The 20,672-nt window shown below is 41.7% G+C and overlaps 1 protein-coding gene across 1 annotated transcript in view; it reads left to right on the top strand.

The window, feature by feature from the left end:
* LOC111975210 (neural proliferation differentiation and control protein 1-like) overlaps positions 1 to 20,672 on the top strand; it is a 56,174-nt gene that overhangs the window by 16,133 nt on the left and 19,369 nt on the right. The window contains exon 2 of the mRNA XM_024003444.2: positions 13,713 to 13,874. Within this exon, the coding sequence (XP_023859212.1) occupies positions 13,713 to 13,874 (162 nt within the window). The remainder of the gene's footprint in view (positions 1 to 13,712; positions 13,875 to 20,672) is intronic.

Here is a 20,672-nt window from a genome sequence, read left to right as displayed (position 1 = left end):
AATTCAAATCAATTTTATTGGTCACACACACATTTAGCAGATGTTATTGCGGGTTTAGCAAAATGCTTGTGTTTTAATCAAAATCACTTAGCATTCTTATTTTTTTTGTATTTTATGTCCAACAATGAAGATGCAAAAAAATATACACTGAAGAAAAATATAAATGCAAAATACAACAATTTCAAATATTTTACTGAGTTACAGTTAATGAAAACCATTCAGTATCTGGTGTGACCACCACTTGCATCATGCAGTGCAATACTTCTCCTTCACGTTTAGTTGATCAGGCTGTTGATTGTGGATGTTGTCCTGGCTGTGCGAAGTTGCTGGATATTGACAGGAACTGGAACTTGTTGTCGTACACGTCGATACAGAGCATCCAAAACATCGGTGACATGTCTGGTGAKTATGCRGGAAATGGARGWACTGGGATATGTTCAGCATCCAGGAATTGTGTACAGATCCTTGCGACATGGGGCCGTGCATTATCATGCTGAAACATGAGGTGATTTTGGCGAATAAATGGCACGAAAATGGGCGTCAAGATGTCGTCACAGTATCTCTGTGCATTCAAATTGGGTTCGTTGTCCATAGCTTATGCCTACCCAATAACGCCACCATGGGGCACTCTGTTCACAACGTTGACATAAGCAATCCGCTTGCCCACACAACAACAGTTGATGCAGAAATTCTTTGGTGATGCAAACCCACAGTTTTATCAGCTTTCCGGGTGACTGGTCTCAGACGATMTCGCAGGTGAAGAAGCCCGATGTGGAGGTCCTGGACTGGCGTGGTTACACATGGTCTGAGCTTGTGAGGSCGGTTTGAAAAACTTCCACATTTTCTAAAACAACATTGGAGGCGGGTTATGGTAGAGAAATKAACATTCAATTCTTTGGCAACAGCACTGGTAGACATTCCTGCAGTCAGTAAGCTAATTGCACGCTCCCTCAACTTGAGACTGCTGTGGTGTTGTGTGACAAAACTGCACATTTTAGAGTGGAATTCTATTGTCCCCAGTACAAGGTGCACATGTGTGACGATCATGCCTTTTAATCAGCTTCTTGATATGCCACACCTGTCAGGTGGATGGATTATCTTGAAATGCTCACTAACAGGGATGTAAACAGATTTGTGCACAACATTTGAGAGAAGCTTTTTGTGTTTATCGAAGATGTTCCTTGATCTTTTATTTCAGCTCATGAAAATGGGACCAACACATGACTTGTTTATTTTTGTAAACGGGGTGTCAAATTAAACCAGTTGGGGGACCCTGCCCTACAGTATAGCTTGCTCACTTACAAAACACCATGAACAATTCTATGTAATACACATGAGACCATGGCCACTAGACACAGAGGGCGAACAGTTGCCTATTTCCCCCAGAGAACATTTTGAGGAAATGTGACATAATATTATTAGAGCATTGAGCTGTAGTATGACTCCATATATTTCTGTTGCCACTGTGTCCTTTGTCCCTCCCAAATGACACCCTATTTCCTATGTTGTGCACTACTTTTAGCTGTTTGAATCCCAGATTGCCACTTCATCTGGCCACCAGATTATTGGAAATTGCATCTGGAGGTGACTCATTTGCATTGGTTTCAGGTGCAAACTTTTCTCTGKCTCAAATGTATTGTGTCCTGCTATCAATATGGAATAGATCACTAATATATGCATAACTGGCTTGCGTCATTAAGACCMATATGCCATYGACCAGAGCTAGAAGGGAGCCAGACTGAAAAAAGGTCTCTGTGATTTTCAATTCAATACTTAATGACATTTACTTATTTCATATGACAGGACAGGAGACAAGCAGTGAGGCTTTTTGTCTTACTGTGTGAATAGAAAAATAAACCAGATTATCATGGCTCAACTATATAGTCGATTTTAAACTCAMCGATTTACAATTGGAGTTGAGCGGCGACTAGTGTGGACTGACTGGAGCTCCGACGTCACATAAAATTTAATTTCTTAAAATTAAAACACTATTGATTTCAGCACCYACGGAATAGCCTGCAATTACACACAATTACACACAATTGTTCTGTGTAATTGCAGACWATTTTTTGGGTGCTGAGATAACAACTTGTTTTTTCCCAGGGTTTTTCGTCATTTTATGTGACGTTTGAGCTCCAGTCTGCTCACACCAGCCGCTGCTAAACTGCATCATAAATCGTGTGGCGTTTAGCCGGCTACTATATGGGACTATTGAGCTCCACAGTGGACGTGTCATAATACCCATAAAACCTAGCGGTCAAACACTGAAATGGTTCCAATTGTTTTTCCACCATTCATTTTATTTATTGTGGATTTTAGAAACACTTCAAATAAGGGCTGTGTTTCGTGTAGGATTACCCTGGCATGAAATTTTGATATCCATGTAAATCTCTCTCGGACAATGTGGCTTTTATCAAAATATTCGGCTCTATTTACTCTGATTCAAAAATGCAAATTAGCATCAAAGTAGACATCATGGAAGACTACAAATCCCTGCAAGCTCCTGCACATCATCGCTAGCTGACACTTTTTAGCTGTCATGTAGCTAGCTAGTTACCTTGATCCAAAACAAAATATATATTGAACATTTTAATTTACTCTTCCATATTTTATTTGACTAATATTTGTTTTTATTCATCCTTTTGGTCTTGTACAGAAGACTATCCTAGTAGCAGTCAGATATTTATAATGTGCCATGAGTAGTAGGCTAGTTTTTCCTAAGCAGCAATATAAGTAGCGAGCTACCTACCTAGGTGATATTAGCAACATACCCTTATTTTACCAGATCCTCTTCTCCTTCAGCCGGTGGAGGTATTGATTTAATCCCTTATCATTTCTGACAACTATATGAACAAGGGGAAATCTCTTTMAATTCATGGTAATAGAATGGACGGCTGTATTAAAGAAATTCCGAAGTAACTTGTTGACATGTCCTGTTGCAGATTTTAAGCCAGTTGAACACATTGCATTATCTATCCACAATCATAAATGAATAGGTGCATTTTTCTCAAATAAATATGCTTAGTCACCCTCAATCAGGTCAAACACCTGAACTCCAACAATTGTTTTTAAAGAAATCAAAATGGTAAACAATACATACTCACCRGCCAGTTTTAGGTACGCCATCCATTCTTGAAAATGGGCCGCACCTACAGACAGTGAGTCATGGCTTGTTATATCATTTTTTAAAGATTTTTTTAAATTTCTCCTTTAATTAACCAGGTAGGCTAGTTGAGAACAAGTTCTCATTTACAACTGCGACCTGGCCAAGATGAAGCAAAGCAGTGGGACACAAACAACAACCGTTACACATGGAATAAACAAACATATAGTCAATAATACAATAGAGAAAGTCTATATACAGTGTGTGCAAATAAGGTAGGATAAGGGGGGTGAGGCAATAAATAGGCCATAGTGGTGAAATTATTACAGTATGKTAAATTAAACACTGGGGTGATAGATGAGTATGCAAGTAGCGGTACTGGGGTGCAAAGGAGCAAAATAAATAAATACAGTATGGGGATGAGGTAGTTGGATGGGCTATTTACATATTGGCTATGTGCAGTGATCTGTGAGCTGCTCTGACAGCTGGTGCTTAAAGTTAGTGAGGAGATATGAGTCTCTAGCTTCAGTGTTTTTTTTTTTTGCAGTTCGTTCCAGTCATTGGCAGCAGAGAACTGGAAGGAAAGGCGGCCAAAGGAGGAATTGGCTTTGGGGTGACCAGTGAAATATACCTGCTGGAGCGCGTGCTGCGGGGTTGCTGCTATGGTGAACAGTGAGCTGAGATAAGGTGGGGCTTTACCTAGCAATGACTTAGATGACCTGGAGCCAGTGGGTTTGGCGATGGATATGAAAAGGATATCAAGGCCAGCCAACGAGAGCATACAGGTCGCAATGGTGGGTAGTATTTGGGGCTTTGGTGACAAAACGGATGGCACTGTGATGGACTGCGTTCAATTTGCTGAGTGAGGTGTTGGAGGCTTTGTTAAATGACATCGCCGAAGTCAAGGATCGGTAGGATAGTCAGTTTTACAAGGGTATGTTTTGCGAGGATAAGTGAAGGATGCTTTGTTACGAAATAGGAAGCCGATTCTAGATTTAATTTTGGATTGGAGATGCTTAATATGAGTCTGGAAGGAGAGTTTACAGTCTAACCAGATACCTAGGTATTTGTAGATTTCCATATTCTAAGTCAGAACGTCCAGAGTAGTGATGCTGGATGGGCGGACAGGTGCTGGTAGCGATCGGTTGAAGAGCATGCATTAGTTTTTACTTGTCATTTAAGAGCAGTTGGAGGTCACGAAGGAGAGTTGTTAGGCATTGAAGCTCGTTTGGAGGTTATTTAACACAGTGTCCAAGAAAGGCCAGATGTATACAGAATGGCTATCATCTGCGTAGAGGTGGATCAAGACTCACCAGCAGCAAGAGCGACATCATTGATGTATACAGAGAAGAGAGACGGCCCGAGAATTGAAACCTGTGGCACCCCCATAGAGACTGCCAGAGGTTTGGTCAACAGGCCCTCCGATTTGACACACTGAACTCTGTCTGAGAAGTAGTTGGTGAACCAGGCGAGGCAGTCATTTGAGAAACCAAGGCTGTTGAGTCTGCCGATAAGAATGTGGTTATTGACCGAGTCGAAAGCCTTGGCCAGGTCTATTAAATACAGCTGCACAGTATTGTCTCTTATCGATGGTGGTTATGATATCGTTTCGGACCTTGAGCGTGGCTGAGGTGCACCCATGACCAGCTCGGAAACAGATTGCAAAGCGGAGAAGATACGGTGGGATTCGAAATGGTCGGTGATCTGTTTGTTCACTTGGCTTTCGAAAAATTTAGAAAGGCAGGGCAGGAGGATATAGGTCTGTAACAGTTTGGGTCTAGAGTGTCTCCCCCTTTGGAGAGGGAGATGACCGCGGCAGCTTTCCGATCTTTGGGGATCTCAGACGATGCGAAAGAGAGGTTGAACAGGCTAGTAATAGGGGTTGCAACAATTTCAGCTGATAATTTTAGAAAGAGAGGGTCCAGATTATCTAGCCCTGCTGATTTGTAGGGGTTGAGATTTTGCAGCTCTTTCAGAACATCAGCTATCTGGATTTGGGTGAAGGAGAAATGGGGAGGCTTGGCCGAGTTGCTGTGGGGGGTGCAGGGCTGTTGATCAGGGTAGGGGTAGCCAGTTGGAAAGCATGGCCAGCTGTAGAAAAATGCTTATTAAAATTCTCAATTATTGTGGATTTATCGGTGGTGACAGTGTTTCCTAGCCTCAGTGCAGTGGGCAGCTGGGAGGAGGTGCTCTTATTCTCCATGGACTTTACAGTGTTCCAGAACTTTTYGGAGTTTGTGCTGCAGGATGAACATTTCTGTTTGAAAAAGCTAGCCTTTGCCTGTGTATATTGGTTCCTGACTTCCCTGAGAAGTTGCATATCGCGGGGACTATTCGATGCTAACGCAGTACGCCACAGGATGTTTTTGTGCTGGTCTAGGGCAGTCAGGTCTGGAGTGAACCACGGGCTATATCTGTTCCTGGTTCTAAGTTTTTTGAATGGGGCATACTTATTTTAGATTGTGAGGAAAGCACTTTTAAAGAATAACCAGGCATCTTCTACTGACGGAATGAGGTCAATATCCTTCCAGGATACCCGGGCCAGGTCGATTAGAAAGGCCTACTCACTGAAGTGTTTTAGGGAGCGTTTGACAGTGATGAGGGGTGGTCGTTTAACCGCAGACCCATTACGGACGCAAGAAATGAGACAGTGATCGCTGAGATCCTGGTTGAAGACAGCAGAGGTGTATTTGGAGGGCAGGTTGGTAAAGCAGGCAGACAGGCATCGAAGCATTCAGTTGYTGTTCAATTGAATGATAGAATAGGAAAGTGTGACCTAAGCAACTTTGAGCGTGGTATGATCATTGGTGCCAAGTGCCTGATCCAGTGACTCAAACGGCAAACTCCTGGGCTTTTCATGCACGACATGTCTAGAGTTTACCGAGAATGGTGCAACCAACAAAAAACATCCAGTCAGGGGCAGTCTTGTGGGCAAAAATCAGTTTTCTTGAGTGGCCTGCGCAGTCTCCAGACCTCAACTCAATAGAGCATATTTGGGATAAGATGGAATGGGCTGTAAGCAGCATGAATGTACYGCCTTCCAATCTGCAGCAACTGCGTGATGCCATCGTGTCAGCATGGACCAACATCCCTGTGGAACGTTTCCGACACCTTTGTAGAATGCCCCAAATAATTCAGGCTGTTCTGGAGGAAAAGTGGGGTCTGACCCAGTACTAGATGGGTGTCTCTAATAAACTCTCTGGTGAGTGTATCCCTTTTTATACATAACATATAAACATCTGAATTTTTAAGTAAACATTAAATGATTTATTAATCAATGCCGCAAACCTGGGRCATCCCGAAGCACCATATGAAGTATTATTACTATCCGAGAGCGCACAGATTCTTATGCTTTTCCATTTTAGGAAATCGACCAGCACAAATGGCATGTAAAAACAGTATATTTTGGTGGATGAGTTAGAAATGGAAAAACTGGACAAGGAAGGTAGGTTTTATATAAAATACCAGGTCCACTCCAGCAGAATGAGAAACACTTAACATACTCAAAACAAGGAAGCCATGCCTAAACCGAATTGTCTGAAGTTGAGGGACCATTGGGCGTAAAAGGCTTATTGTGGAATAAGGGGTAGCTAGAGAGATGTTTGGCCATGGAATAAACATAAARGTAGATGCTAAACGTTGTKTTAGAGAATTTGACAGTACGTCCATCCGGCCTCACAACCGCAGACCACGTGTAACCAAGCCAGCCCAGGACCTCCATATCAGGCTTCTTCACCTGTGGGATCGGGGAGGGGTGCTGAGGAGTGTTTCTGTCTGTAACAAAGCCCTTTTGTGGGGAAAAACTCATTCTGATTGGCTGGGCCTGGCTATACTCTCCCAGACCAACCCATGGCTGCACCCCTGCCTAGTCATGTGAAATCCATAGATTAAGGCCTAATGAATTTATTTCAGTTGACTGATTTCTTTACATAAAATGTAACTCACTAAAATCTTTTGAATTGTTGCGTTTTATATTTTTGTTCATTATAGAGATAAAGCCATCAGTCTCGCGTGTTAATATGGTCATCACTCACTCACTGTTAAATTTGTCAAGGTCCCGACATCAGTGTTAGCTATCCTGCTACAGCGCTTTTTGATGTTGGGATGCGCACGCATCACTCGAACGTGCTGTTTGATGGTAAACAGAAAATGGCTCTAAACAGATGGAGCAGAAGTGAGCCAAGGGCCCAATATAGAACTGCATCTTTTCTATAACACCCTCTGGAAGAGTGTGAGSCTGTGTCCCAAATGGAATCCTAGTATACCCTATATAGTGCACTACTACCACAGGGCACTGGTCAAAAAGAGTGCACTATATGGGAAATAGGGTGCCATTTGGGACATACTTAAGTCTTAATAGTAAACAATTAGCCTAAAAGAGGATGCTAATCAGTCTGGACTCTTCCTGTTGACATCTCTCAAACGGATAGACAGACAGGCAGAGTCTTCTATTTGTAAATAGCAGGCTCTTGATGGAGACTGCCTGTCATGTTTTCAGATTAGCGCCACGGTCGCCACCCTTCAGTGCCCTAGGTACACGGGGCTTAATTAATGTCTGGCCTCTGACAGCAGCTTACAGCTAGCTAGCTGACCTCACACAGCCTGCCTAGCCCTGAGGATCACCAGCCCCAATAGGTGGCAGGTTGTGGAGGAGCACGTAGACCGTACTGTGCCGTAGTGCTTTGATAATCGTCATAGTCATACCATTTCAATTTGAGTCAATTAACCCTTGTGTGGTGTTCGTGTCTGTGGGGCCCATTTTAAATGTTTACTGAAAGAAAAATGATACAATAAATAATTTGTTCAACTTGAGACTCATTGGCCTTTGCTCATTTTCTGTGAATAACATCGGCGKCAGAGAKACAAGCTAGCTGCAATCGGGTCAGTGTGGGACAAGTGGGTGGGACCGCCTTCCCCTGTTTTACAACCCTGGGGCCAATGTTACTGTTGCTGAGCAGCTTATGCCATTTAGGGGCCGTTKCCCMTTCAGRCAGTACATACTGTCTAAACCCACAAAATATGGAATCAAGATCTGAGCTGCCTGTGATGCTGCTTCATCATATGCGTGGAACTTGCAAGTGTATACGTGGCAGTTAGATGGAGATGGCCCCTGAGAASAACCAAGGGATGTGGGTTGTCCTGGATGTGACACAGGGACTCCGTGGCCACAACATCACATGCAACACGTTTTTACTTTGCACAAGTTTGGACAGGAGCTCCTCGAGGAAGCTGACGATGGTAGGAACAGTACGTAAAATTACAATACCATAAAAGGAGGGGTGGACAATTTAGACAAGCTGGTGACTGGTGTCGTGTCTTTGCTATCGTTAAATTGAAGACTTATAGTTTTTTATCAAAGATTCCTGTAATTAGGGATTACGCGATCACTTGAGTAATAACGTAACTAATTAACTATGAATTCGAGGGCACCAGGGAAAGTTATTAGATTACAAAGTTATAATTTCCCAATATAACCTTTCAGATATTTTCATATCTGATCAATAGTCCTCTAATTAATGATTTATTTACTGTACCTCACGTTAGTCTCATTCCAAACGTCGTAAATTGTTGATTATCTGCACGAACCCAGTCTTCACTATGAGTCATCCATACATCAATTGTCTTAAATCATTTATTTATTACTCACTAATTAATTCACAGAAATGCATAAACAAACAAAGAAACTTAAAATAGTTACATGAAATGATAGGAGAAAATATACCCTAGGGGGCAGAACCGGCATGGCCGCTGTTAGACAAAAGGAGAAATGGCGTTCGACTAAGAATTCACTACAGAGTCCATAATTAAAACAATTGACATGCTAATCCTTACACATGAATGCTCACTCATTCGGGAACAATTGCAATCAATATATATATATTTACGCTCGGTGTGTCGTCTTGATCGTTGGAGAGAAGTTCGTTTTTGTTGGAGTTCCTTCTGTCGTAGTTATTGTGGAGAGTTCAGAGTGACATTCGTTATAGAATGCTTGTTTTGGCGGTTGTCTTTCTTCTCGTTCAATGATACCGAATTCCTAGCTGCAGACTAGTAGTCAATATCAAAGACTTGTTATGATTCGTATAAGAGTTTTAACCACGTGGTATGGTTAAAGATTCAGCAATTATACTCAACCTTCGTTCTCCTCCTTGGAGGATAAACATGGTCTGAATGGTAATTTCTTAAAGTTGGCTTTTATTCAGATAGCAGAGAGGGGTGGTCCCATGGTCTCTGACCCAACTGGCTCAGGGGGGTGGTCCTTGGATTTAGTTCAAATACAACAGGGAGTTGTATTTTCCTTCATTAAACAGTTCAAAATCATATTACACAATTATACAAACAGTATCATACTCACTCATTCATTTTATACAACAAACAGATGTAAACCTCATATCTGAGGTTATTATATAAACAGCGGTATGGTAATGTGGTCCCACAGTCTCTCCTGAGTTTCCCACATGGGGACAAATGGACATGTTAATAGCTGGACTCYCCACCGAYCTTTMATACTTTTKCMGGAAYATGAAATMTGTTCGTACCYCARGTTCTGTRAGGTGRAAGAGAATTCCTTTGTCCTGAAAGTTTACCCTCTGTCTATAATACTGTTGGCCATGAGGAGATTCTCAGGAATTTACGACATCTCTCTGTGATCACCGCATGGGTTGTGGTAGGAAATGGAGAGGCAGAGAGAGGGGGATGGGGTTTGCACTACCCAAGCAGGCGACGTCATGACACTGGCTACAGCTGCAAAAGAAGAACCCTAAGCTGGCCACTTGTGATATTCATCAACATCTTGGAAATCTCGGCGTACAGCACGTTTGTCATCTGGATGGCWTTGAACCCAGATTGGAACAGAGCTYCAGAGGGGACGGCTCTTTCTCGARGAGCTGGGTAAGACCTCAAATCCAGAGGAGGCAACATATCCCAAGGACCCCAGCTTCTGAGGCCATCGTGAGGAGGATTCAGGAGGAGGATGCTGGTGCCCCATCCGCCCGATCCACAGAACCAACAACTCCAATACCGGAAGTAAGTAAGTATGAGTGATGGTGTGTGTGTCTGACTCTATTACCTTGGCCTGCTGTAACTATATATATGTGAGTGAGATGTTAGTAAAATTCCTCAACTAARTGTTTTCATCATTCTAGATTGCAGCCGGTAGCAACAAGAAGAAGCGCTGCGACTTGTGTGTGGACCCAAGAAGGACAGGAAGACACACAGTACACATGCATCAAGAAATACATTTGCAACACACACAGTAAAACTCTGTCCATGTGGTGTGTAGACTGGCCTTAATCTGTGTTCAATGGGGCTCATTTATAATTTCCATAAAATACAGTGTGTCAAATTTGTCCTTCCCATTTGTTCAATTCAAAGCAATAGACATCAATAGCGATAACTTTTGCATTTATATTTGTTCAAGATAAACATGATTTTATTCCACCCATGTCTTAATTATATAAAAAAAAGGGATAGCACTTTTATTGATATATATGTTATCTAGCTGAGGTAAATGGCAAACGTTAACCATGTATGCTGTCTATATTGCTTGTAATTGACATGTGAAMATTTTTAMGTTTTTACATAAATTGTTACRGCTGTATTGTTTTAAAAGACCAACAACATTATTGGGTTATGAGACCCGCAAACATTGGGTGAATAACAAAAACGTGACCACCGCCACACAAGGGTTAAATTTGAATTCTGTTTCTGAATTCATTGGAGTTCCCAGAAAATGATTGCCATTGTTTTTTCTATTCCAGGTCTTCAGTAGTTTTTTTTAAATGGAATTGACTCTGGCAGACAGTTCATAGGCATAAAACCCCTTCACATCAAAATGGAGGAGACGGCCTACTTGACTCACCTTTTAGTTTGGTAGAGTTGGAGAGATTGCAGTACTACATTTACGTCTTCTGTTTTGCATACAGTATGCTGCTAGATGGACTCCAGTGCTTCCCAAATGGCACCCTATTCCCTTAATACTAGGTCAAAAGTAGAGCAGTAGATAGGAATATGATGCCATTTGGGACGCAGTGTGTGCTGACAGATGAACGAGGCAACCTCAAGTGTACCCAGAGAGGATTTGGTTATATGTGTCAGTTGTGGATTTATTGACCCACGGACAGTTGTGGAGAATGATGAATGGCTTGTAGTCAGTTGTGTCTGCTTAGGCAGCTGGATGCTGCCTATGGAAGACCATCACTAGTTGACATGGATGCTTTGTAAAGACCTGGGTCTTGTTGTTTGTTCATACCCCTCACAACCTATTTTCTCCTTTCAATGTTTTTGTCATTTTTAATTACATGGTTTACAGGGTAATCTCAGGTAGTTATTATTATAATTTTTTTTGTCACGCTGCTGAGGAAACATATTCCGTTCTCTCTCTTGTTGTCTTCTAAAGTTTCATGGCCATAGCCAGGGTCTAGACTAGCATATTGTTGAGAGACCGTGCTCTCTGAGGAAAATGAGATGGGTGGGGGGGGATTATAGCCTGCTGGTGCTGAATGAAGATTACAGGAGATCTGCTCTCTGTCAGAACCAACTGAGAAGCCTGATTTGTCAAGTGCAAAAACAAGCCATTTGGGCCAGATATTGAGTTAATTAGTCAGATCAGGAAAACTGAACTYGTGTGCCAAATTGCACCCTATTCCCTACATAGTGCACTACTTTTGACCAGAGCCCTAGACGAAATAGGCTGCAATTTGGGACGTATGAGAATGAGGGAGAATAAATATAGGTCAGTATTTGTAGCTTTTTTTAGCTACTTTAATATTACATTCAGATGMGATTCAAGGGTTCGTTTTTGCTTTTCAGGGTCAAAACTCATGAATATCTCATTGATAACGCTCCAGAAGCAGACTGGAGCATAGTTTACTACTTACAATAAACACTGTCCTTTAACGTTTACTAACCCCCTTAAAATAAATGTTCCCTTCTYGCTATCGTTTGTCTTAATCTTAGTTTGTCTTAATCCCACCTTCCCCCACCCCTTCTCGCCATCCTCGGATTCTGCATTCACAGTTTGACTCGCACCTGATGTCACGCTGTCTGTTGCCATGGCAGTCGTTATGGCAACCACAGCAGCCTAGAGTTTCAGTGGTTGGCTGAGTCCTTTTTGTGGGGAGAGTCAATAAGGGGTTAATATTGATAAGTTTACTTTTAATTATTTGCTTCCCTCAGCCTATTGAATGCTTACAGAGCATTGGCAGGCAGAGACGAACAAGCCTACGGCTGATTTTATGAATCCTCTAACAGCCTTGCTAAGTCGAGCCCAGCCAAGACCTCATATACACACACACACACACACACACACACACACACACACACACACACACACACACAAAGACTAAAGCTTCGTCCCAATTGGCTATTCCCTGGCCTATGTAGTGCACTACTTTTGACCAGGGCCTGTCATTTGGTCTAACTCTCCGTGGAGAGCATTATTTAGTCGGTTAGGAGTTTAGTCAGGTGTTTTTACTGTTAGGCAGGCGATCTCAACATGACACCAAACATACAACCCAACAGGAGTCAGGAGCCTTGGGCAGACTGACTGACTCACTCACTGTTCTGGTCACAGTGAGGGTTACTATTCCATGAGAAAAGGGCCTTTAGCTAACAGCACAGTCTTTACCCTTATCTTAGCACCCACCTGCTGGCCCATATAGTCCCCCAGCCCAGAGAGCATGTCCACCTCCACCCCACTACACACCGGTCAGGTGGCGACAGAGGCCACATGACCATGGYCCCCAAAACATCATCAAACACCGGTCAAGAAATACTGTAGTTTAATATTCTGTTCACATCAGAGTGAAGGATTTCAACCTCCTCCATGGTAGCCTAAACCTGCAGAATAATTTCTGACCCTTAGATAACAAACTCTACAAGCTAACGACTGCCCTCAGACTTCAGAGGAGTTTGGTTTCTCTGACTCAACCATAGTGGTGAGATTTGGTACAGTGAGGAATTTGGYTGGTATTCCTGAGAGGTCGTGAAGTAGATGTCGGACTAGGTATATCCTCAGCTAAAACTATAGATGTGACTCAAATGGCACCCTATTCCCTATGTAGTGCACTTATTGTGACCAGTGCTCTGGTCAACAGTAGTGCATTACACAGGGAATAGGGTGCCATTTGGGACGCAATATCTATTCTGATTAGCTGTAGCTCAGTGAGTGGTAGGGCTGGCCTGGAGGCGTATTATATTAGATGACGTACTGTCAGGCACCAGTAATTATGATTCTATTTTTTCCTTTGTCTATTTTCTCTCTTTCTCACTCACTCTTCCGTTGTCACCTTAGGCACCCTGATAATAKCTAGGCTATAAGACTCATGAGATGCCTCTGTGCATAATGTTATATGCTTAGTTCTCTARTGTGTGTGTGTCCAATTTGTGTGGAAGCCTCAATGGGTATTGTCCCAGAGACTGGTGTTTTGATTGACAATGCATTTGATTAGCATTTTTACAGGAACATGTTTAAGTAATATGTCTGCTGATGTTAGCACCAACAGTCAGGAAGAGATGGGCTTGCCTTTTCACTGTTAGCGCAGGTGCACTGACGTTAAAATCCAAATGGATGTGAATACTAATGTTACTCTGTGTCTTCCTATCTCCACAGGGTCTTCTTCAGTATGCCCGCGGAGCTTAGACTGTGCCCGAGCAGGGCGTCATTTCTGCCAGCCGGGCAGCTCACACTGCGGCCCCTGCCTCAACCCGCTGGTAGAGAACTCACATGGCAGATGCATAGTGAAGAGGAGACACGCTCACGCCTCCCATTTTGGTATGTTCACTTATCCCTACTAATGCCAATGCATTGCTGTTTTACTGCTAGTGTAGAAACAGTAGTCAAAGCCACAAAGCATGTTTCGTTGCAAGCCTTGCCCAAGCCTTTGGGCCAAATTTTCCCCTCTCCTTCCGAATTTCAAAAGATGCTGAATGTAAGTGTACCCAATGTTCCCTCTAAGCTGCTCCCTCAGGACTGCCGTGCAGAAGAAATATCARCCTGCGCAGAGAAGCACTAGTTTGAACTTCACTCAACTTTCTAGAGTTTGCCCCGTTAGTTAACACTATCAACGTTTCCCTTTACKGTGGGAATTGTGATTGACTCAACGCAATATTAGCCACTTTCAATGCAACATACCGAAACAAAACAAACTATGCAAGACTTGGGGTGTTCTCAAAAAGCATACTACCATGCTCCGAGCATGCAAATTTGAGCATGGAAGGACAGAGTATGTCCAAGTATGCAAAATGGAGCATAGTGGGCACGTCTCGATACTCCATTTGTACATATTTTGAAGCATGCATCAATGCAAGCTTCAACGGAAAGTATGCAATTAAAAATAAAATGCAACCACTTAAAAAATGTAACATTTCTTGAAATCAGTTATTTCATTATTTGAGCTGAAGCGAGAGAAAATACACTCCGCCATCGGAATGAAATGTTTGATATGTTAATAAATACATGGTGTGTTMATTTTGGCATGTTTACCTGCCTACATAACGTAGATCACAAGCCCATAATAAGTCAATAGGGCTATCTAGCTAGCTAGCCACGAAGAATTGGTAGGTACCCCCAAAAAATGTACATCTACCTTGCATAACATTAGTTTGTCATGTTTGCCTGTTTAACTAGCTGGCTAGTTAGATTATTACGATTGAAATATCTAGCTGATAATAGTTATTATATTTGCTTTGTGAATATCTTGTTTTGTCTTGTTGCTATTGTCCTGGCTRGAAGAAGGTTCAGTAAATGGGGAGGTGAAGCATGAGGTAATACAGTAGAGGGAGTGCGAGTGCTTCTCAAATGTAATGTTTTATGCATTCTCCACATTCTCGTTCTCACAAGCGTACTCAAGAGAACATTGTCGGAGAATGCCCTCATAGCAAGAGAGCGGAGCACTGTATTATGCATATTGAGTATGCAAAACTAACTATGTAAGATATTTTGTTGTAAGCAGAATGCATCGGAGTAAGATTCTATTGCATTGACAGATATGACAGGCCCGAACTCTACACAGAYCGGTGTGTCGTAACCAATCAGAGCTGCAGTAGGCCTATTTGCAAATATACCATTGCCATATATGGAACTGTGCCATTTACTTTGAACTGGACTATGTTTACAGCATGAGCGGTGTCATGACTCTCCTGTGAGGATCCAAAGATCAGGCTACAATCGATCAGCGTCTACAGAGCCATTGGTGTGTGGGTTTTATGACACCTCAAGTCGATCGTAAATTGTAGGCAGCAGACAACTCCTTTTGGTCTCTAGTATTGGTGAATGGAATCTCTTTGTTACGGAAGGTTTTGCAGCCCAAACACTCTAACGTCCAACAGTGAACACTGGGACAGTATATTTGAACATCCGAATGTGGGGAATGATGAGAGATGGGAAATTAATTTATATATTGTCATGTCATTAAAAATTATATAAAAGCGATATAAGGAAAATATAATATAATAATATAAGAGCTTTCACACTGTGTATATCAGGTTTACATCCTTTACGCTGTGTAGGAAATATCAAAGATGAAGATAATATTTTTGTTAACTTCTTAATAGGGTGCTCTGTTTTCACTTTGGGAAAAAATCGTGCCCAAATTAAACGGCCTCTACTCTGTTCTAGATCATACAATATGCATATTATTATTACTATTGGATAGAAAACACTGTAAGTTTCTAAAACTGTTTGAATATATATCTGTGAGTAAAACAGAACTCATTTGCAGCAAACTTCCATACAGGAAGTGAAAATTCTGAAAATGGGGCTCTGTGTCAGGCTGCCTATTCAACTGGCTTATATTTATGGATCTGTATGCACTTCATACGCCTTCCACTAGATGTCAACAGGCAGTAGAATGTTGAATGGGGTTCTAGCCTTGATGTGAGACGAATGAGAGCTTTTGGAGTGACAGGTCGCTCTTTGTCTCGTATTCAACTGCGCACCAGGGAACCTCACATTGTCTTCTGAAATGCGTTACGTATACACGACGAAATGCTCCGGCTCTGATTATTTATACATATGAGAAAAACATCATAAAGTAGTTTTCAACCGAGTTTGACCAGTTTATTCGACGTTTATTGGAATTTTGGGAATTTTCGTTCCATGCACAAAGATTTCTTGGACATGTGCCCTCCACATGGCTAGCCAAAGTTGCTAATTCGACAGAAGAAATGGACATTCTAAAACAAAACAACGATTTATTCTGGAACTAGGACTCCTTGCACAACATTCTGATGGAAGATCATCAAAGTAAGAGAATATTTATGATGTTATTTCGCATTTTTGTGGTTTGTGTTGGCTCCAACAAGGCGGAGAATTGTGATGCGCTGTCTCACAATATTGCATGCTGTATGTTGTACTAAAGTTATTTTTTAAATCTAACACACGGTTGCATTAAGACCAGTGTATCTTTCATTTGCTGCACAACATGTATTTTTTAGTAAAGTTTATGATGATTTTTTGGTTAGATTACGTGACTGTCCAAAATATCTCCGGACAATTTGTGCATCATGGCTACATATTCACAATGTAAAACTCAGGATTTGTAGCTATAAATATGCACATTTTCGAACAAAACATAACATATGTATTGTATAACATGATGTTATAAGAACTGTCATCTGATGAAGTTGTTCAAAGGTTAGTGATTAATTTTATCTCTATTTGTGGGTTTTGTGAAAGCTATCTTTACGGGATTAAAATGCGTGTGTTTGGCTATTGTGGTGAGCTAAAATAAATATATATTGTGTTTTCGCTGTAAAACATTTAAAAAATCGGAAATGATGGCTGGATTCACAAGATGTTTATCTTTCATTTGCTGTATTGGACTTGTGATTTCATGAAATTATATTATATGATATCCCTGTCGTGTTAGGCTAGGCTATGCTAGTCAGCTTTTATGATGAGGAGGATCCCGGATCCGGGAGCGTGACTCGTTAGTTAAGATAGGAATGTGATTTTAGATTTCTAACGAGATCATAGTTTTTGATGTTTTGCCCGACGTTTTGCCTGTTTTACCCGTCAGTATGACAAATGCCTCTTTTTACCCAAGTGTATAAAAGACTGAGTTAAGAATTAACATACCAGACTAGAAGGACCACAAGCTGCAGCTAGGTCTCCATTGGTCACGACCCTGAAAAACAACACGAGTTGAAGAAGACAAAGTAGCCTCTAACCAATCAATGTTACGGTTGAGTAGCTGTTCTAAGTACTGTATCTAAGAAAGTGAATAGGACCATCCGGTGATTCTCTTCAAATCATCGTCGACTACACTGCTCTCATCACAACTCTGGGGATCATCAACACAGCTGATTAGCTGTCCTCAGAAGACCACTCTTCCAGAACGAGTGAAAGTAAACACAGACAACTAAGGAGAAGGACATTGTGACCTCTTGTGGACATACAGAGACTTACACTTACGAACTAAGGAGAAGGCCCAATCTTACCCTTTTCACAAAGCGGAACCCTTTTCACGAAGGCCTGGGTCCAACAGAGATACACGACGAAGACCTTCAACACGTAAATACATGCATTACTTCTTACCCAAACGGGCAGCAGTTCGGGCCAAGGTATTAGGATTACTGTGAGTGTAGTTCCTGACTGTATCTAAGTGTTGTCTCTCTTTAACTCTCCATCTTTTGTAACAAGTGTCATATTGTGTTAGTCCACTAGGGACCTGTTTTCATCTTATTAAGTTTCAAATCAGTAAGTGTATGTGTGTGTCATCATTTAGTTTGTTAGTAAATAAATAATCAAATCAATTTGTGTGGTACGGAATAATCAGTAAGACTCAGGGTTGTGCATATTCAAGAAGTCTGCAATGTTCAGAATGAGACTGATATGAGGTAATGATTATGTGACTTATCGATTTATATAACTTATGTATATATTCTTCAGTATAATTCGGGAGATGGAAACTCGTTAAACAACTTCCTCCGTGGTTCCCCAAATTCCTACTGAGTTAATTGTTGCATGATTAATTTAGTCTGGTAACAATTAAACATGGTAGGTAATTATTAGATAATAAATCATATCATCACAAAATGAAAGTCGCGTCACGACAGCGGTCATGAGTTGATGCCTTTGTTTTTGAGATCAAATCGTAGAGCTAAATGTAGCCACGTGCACTTTTGTTCGTATCCTTTGGCTAGTTGTGAGTTATTAGCCAAGTTATAGATCATTTGTAGTCAGCCATGGGGAGTGATTGCTTTTTACAAGAGCTGCAATCGTGTCGCATTTCAAGACATCTTTGAAAAGTGAGTCAGGTAAAGTGCCTTTTCATGTTTTTAAAGGAGCAGTGTTGTCATTTTGAGACAGGCTTGAAGAGCTAAGTAGCCAATACGTGGAGGGTAGCATAATTTGTCTGATTCTTGTAAATAGTGGGTATGGGAATAATGATGCATTTTTAATTGTGTACAGTGGCTTGCGAAAGTATTCACCCCCCCCCGCCCCTTGGCATGTTTTCCTATTTTGTTGCCTTACAACCTGGAATAAAATAAATGGGGGGGGGGGTGTATCCATTTGATTTACACAACATGCCTAACCACTATGAAGATGGCAAAAATATGTTTAATTGTAAAACAAACAAGAAATAAGACTTCCGTCTATTTGTAGAGCCACCTTTTGCAGCAATTACAGCTGCAAGTCTCTTGGGGTATGTCTCTATAAGCTTGGCACATCTAGCCACTGGGATTTTTGCCCATTCTTCAAGGCAAACTGCTACAGCTCCTTCAAGTTGAATGGGTTCTGCTGGTGTACAGCAATCTTTAAGTCATACCACAGATTCTCAATTGGAGTGAGGTCTGGCATTGACTAGGCCATGCTTGGTGAGTCTCCCATATGCCTGTTGGCGAACACCAAACATTTTTGCTTATTTCTTCTTTTTTTTCTGGCCACTTCCGTAAAGCCCAGCTTTGTGGAGTGTATTGCTTAAACTGGTCCTATGGACAGATTAGTCCATAGGAAGTATGGAGTAGTGCYTTTCCTTAGCCACAGTGTGTTATATGTTCAAAAGTACTATCTCMCAACACGAAGAAACCTTCACTCTTGCGCAGACATTTAGAATCAAAACATGCCAATTAGAAAAATAAGCCATGGGAGTTTTTTGAGCGAGAATTAAGACTTCCAAGTAGTAAGACATGTATAAAGGCAACAGATACTATTAATAGAAGGGGCTAGAAGAGTCTTATATTGTGAGCTACCGAGTGGCTAGGACAGGCAAGCTCCACACTATTCTGTAGAACTTAATTCTTCCTGCTGCCACGGATATGGCTGAAACAATGCTGGGGGAAAAGGCCCAAAAAACTATACAGAAAATGCCTTCATCAAACAACACTGTTTCACGACGCATCAGTGACATGGCAGGAGATGTTTTGAAACAATTACTGCTTCGCATACAAGCCAGTGCAATATATGCGTTACAGCTGGATGAGTCAACAGACATGGCGGGCCTGGCACAGCTCCTGGTAAATGTCCGTTACGTTTATGGGGGGTCAATTAAGGAAGACATCCTCTTCTGCAAACCACTGGAAACCAGGACAAGAGGAGAGGATATTTTTAAAGTACTGGACAGCTTTGTGACATCAAATGGACTTTGGTGGTCAAGATGTGTTGGTATCTGTGGCGCAAAAGCCATGACAGGGAGACCTAGTGGAGTGGTAATGCGCGTGCAAACAGTTGCCCCCGACGCCACTTGGGTACACTGCAGCATCCACATAGAGGCTCTTGCTGCCAAGGGAATACCTGACAGCTTGAAAGACGTTTTGGACACTACAGTGAAAATGGTTAACTTTGTTAAAGCAAGGCCCCTAAACTCTTGTGTTCATTTTCTGCACTATGCAATGATATGGGCAGCAACCATGTAATGCTTTTACAACATACAGAAGTGCGCTGGTTGTCAAGGGGCAAAGTATTGACACTTTTTTTTATTTTATTGAGAGACTAACTTAATTTTCACTTGTCTGACCACTTGCATGATGAGTTTCTCACACGACTGGCCTGTCTGGGTGTTTTTTCTCACCTGAATGATCTGAATCCAGGATTACAGGGACTCTCCGCAACTATATTCAATGTGCAGGACAAAATTGAGGCTATGATTTAAGAAGTTGGAGCTCTTTTCTGTCTGCATTAACAAGGACAATACACAGGTCTTTCCATCATTGTATGATTTTTTGTGTGCAAATGAACTCACACTTACGTACAATGTCAAATGTGATATAGCGAAGCACCTGAGTGAGTTCGGTGCGCAATTACGCAGGTTATTTCCMAAAACGGACGACACAAACAACTGGATTCGTTATCCCTTTCATGCCCTGCCTCCAGTCCATTTACCGATATATGAGCAAGAGAGCCTCATCGAAATTGCATAAAGCAGTTCTGTGAAAATGTCATGCCCTGCCTCCAGTCCATTTACCGATATATGAGCAAGAGAGCCTCATCGAAATTGCATAAAGCAGTTCTGTGAAAATGGAATTTAATCAGAAGCCACTGCCAGATTTCTGGATTGAGCTACGCTCAGCGTTTCTTGCTTTGGCAAATTGCGCTGTTAAGACACTGTTGCCCTTTGCAACCACGTAC

This window comes from Salvelinus sp. IW2-2015, linkage group LG15 (genome assembly GCF_002910315.2).
Source record: "Salvelinus sp. IW2-2015 linkage group LG15, ASM291031v2, whole genome shotgun sequence".
Classification (NCBI taxonomy): Eukaryota; Metazoa; Chordata; class Actinopteri; order Salmoniformes; family Salmonidae; genus Salvelinus; species Salvelinus sp. IW2-2015.
Note: the sequence above shows the minus strand (reverse complement) of the source record. Positions and strands in the feature narration are given on the sequence as shown.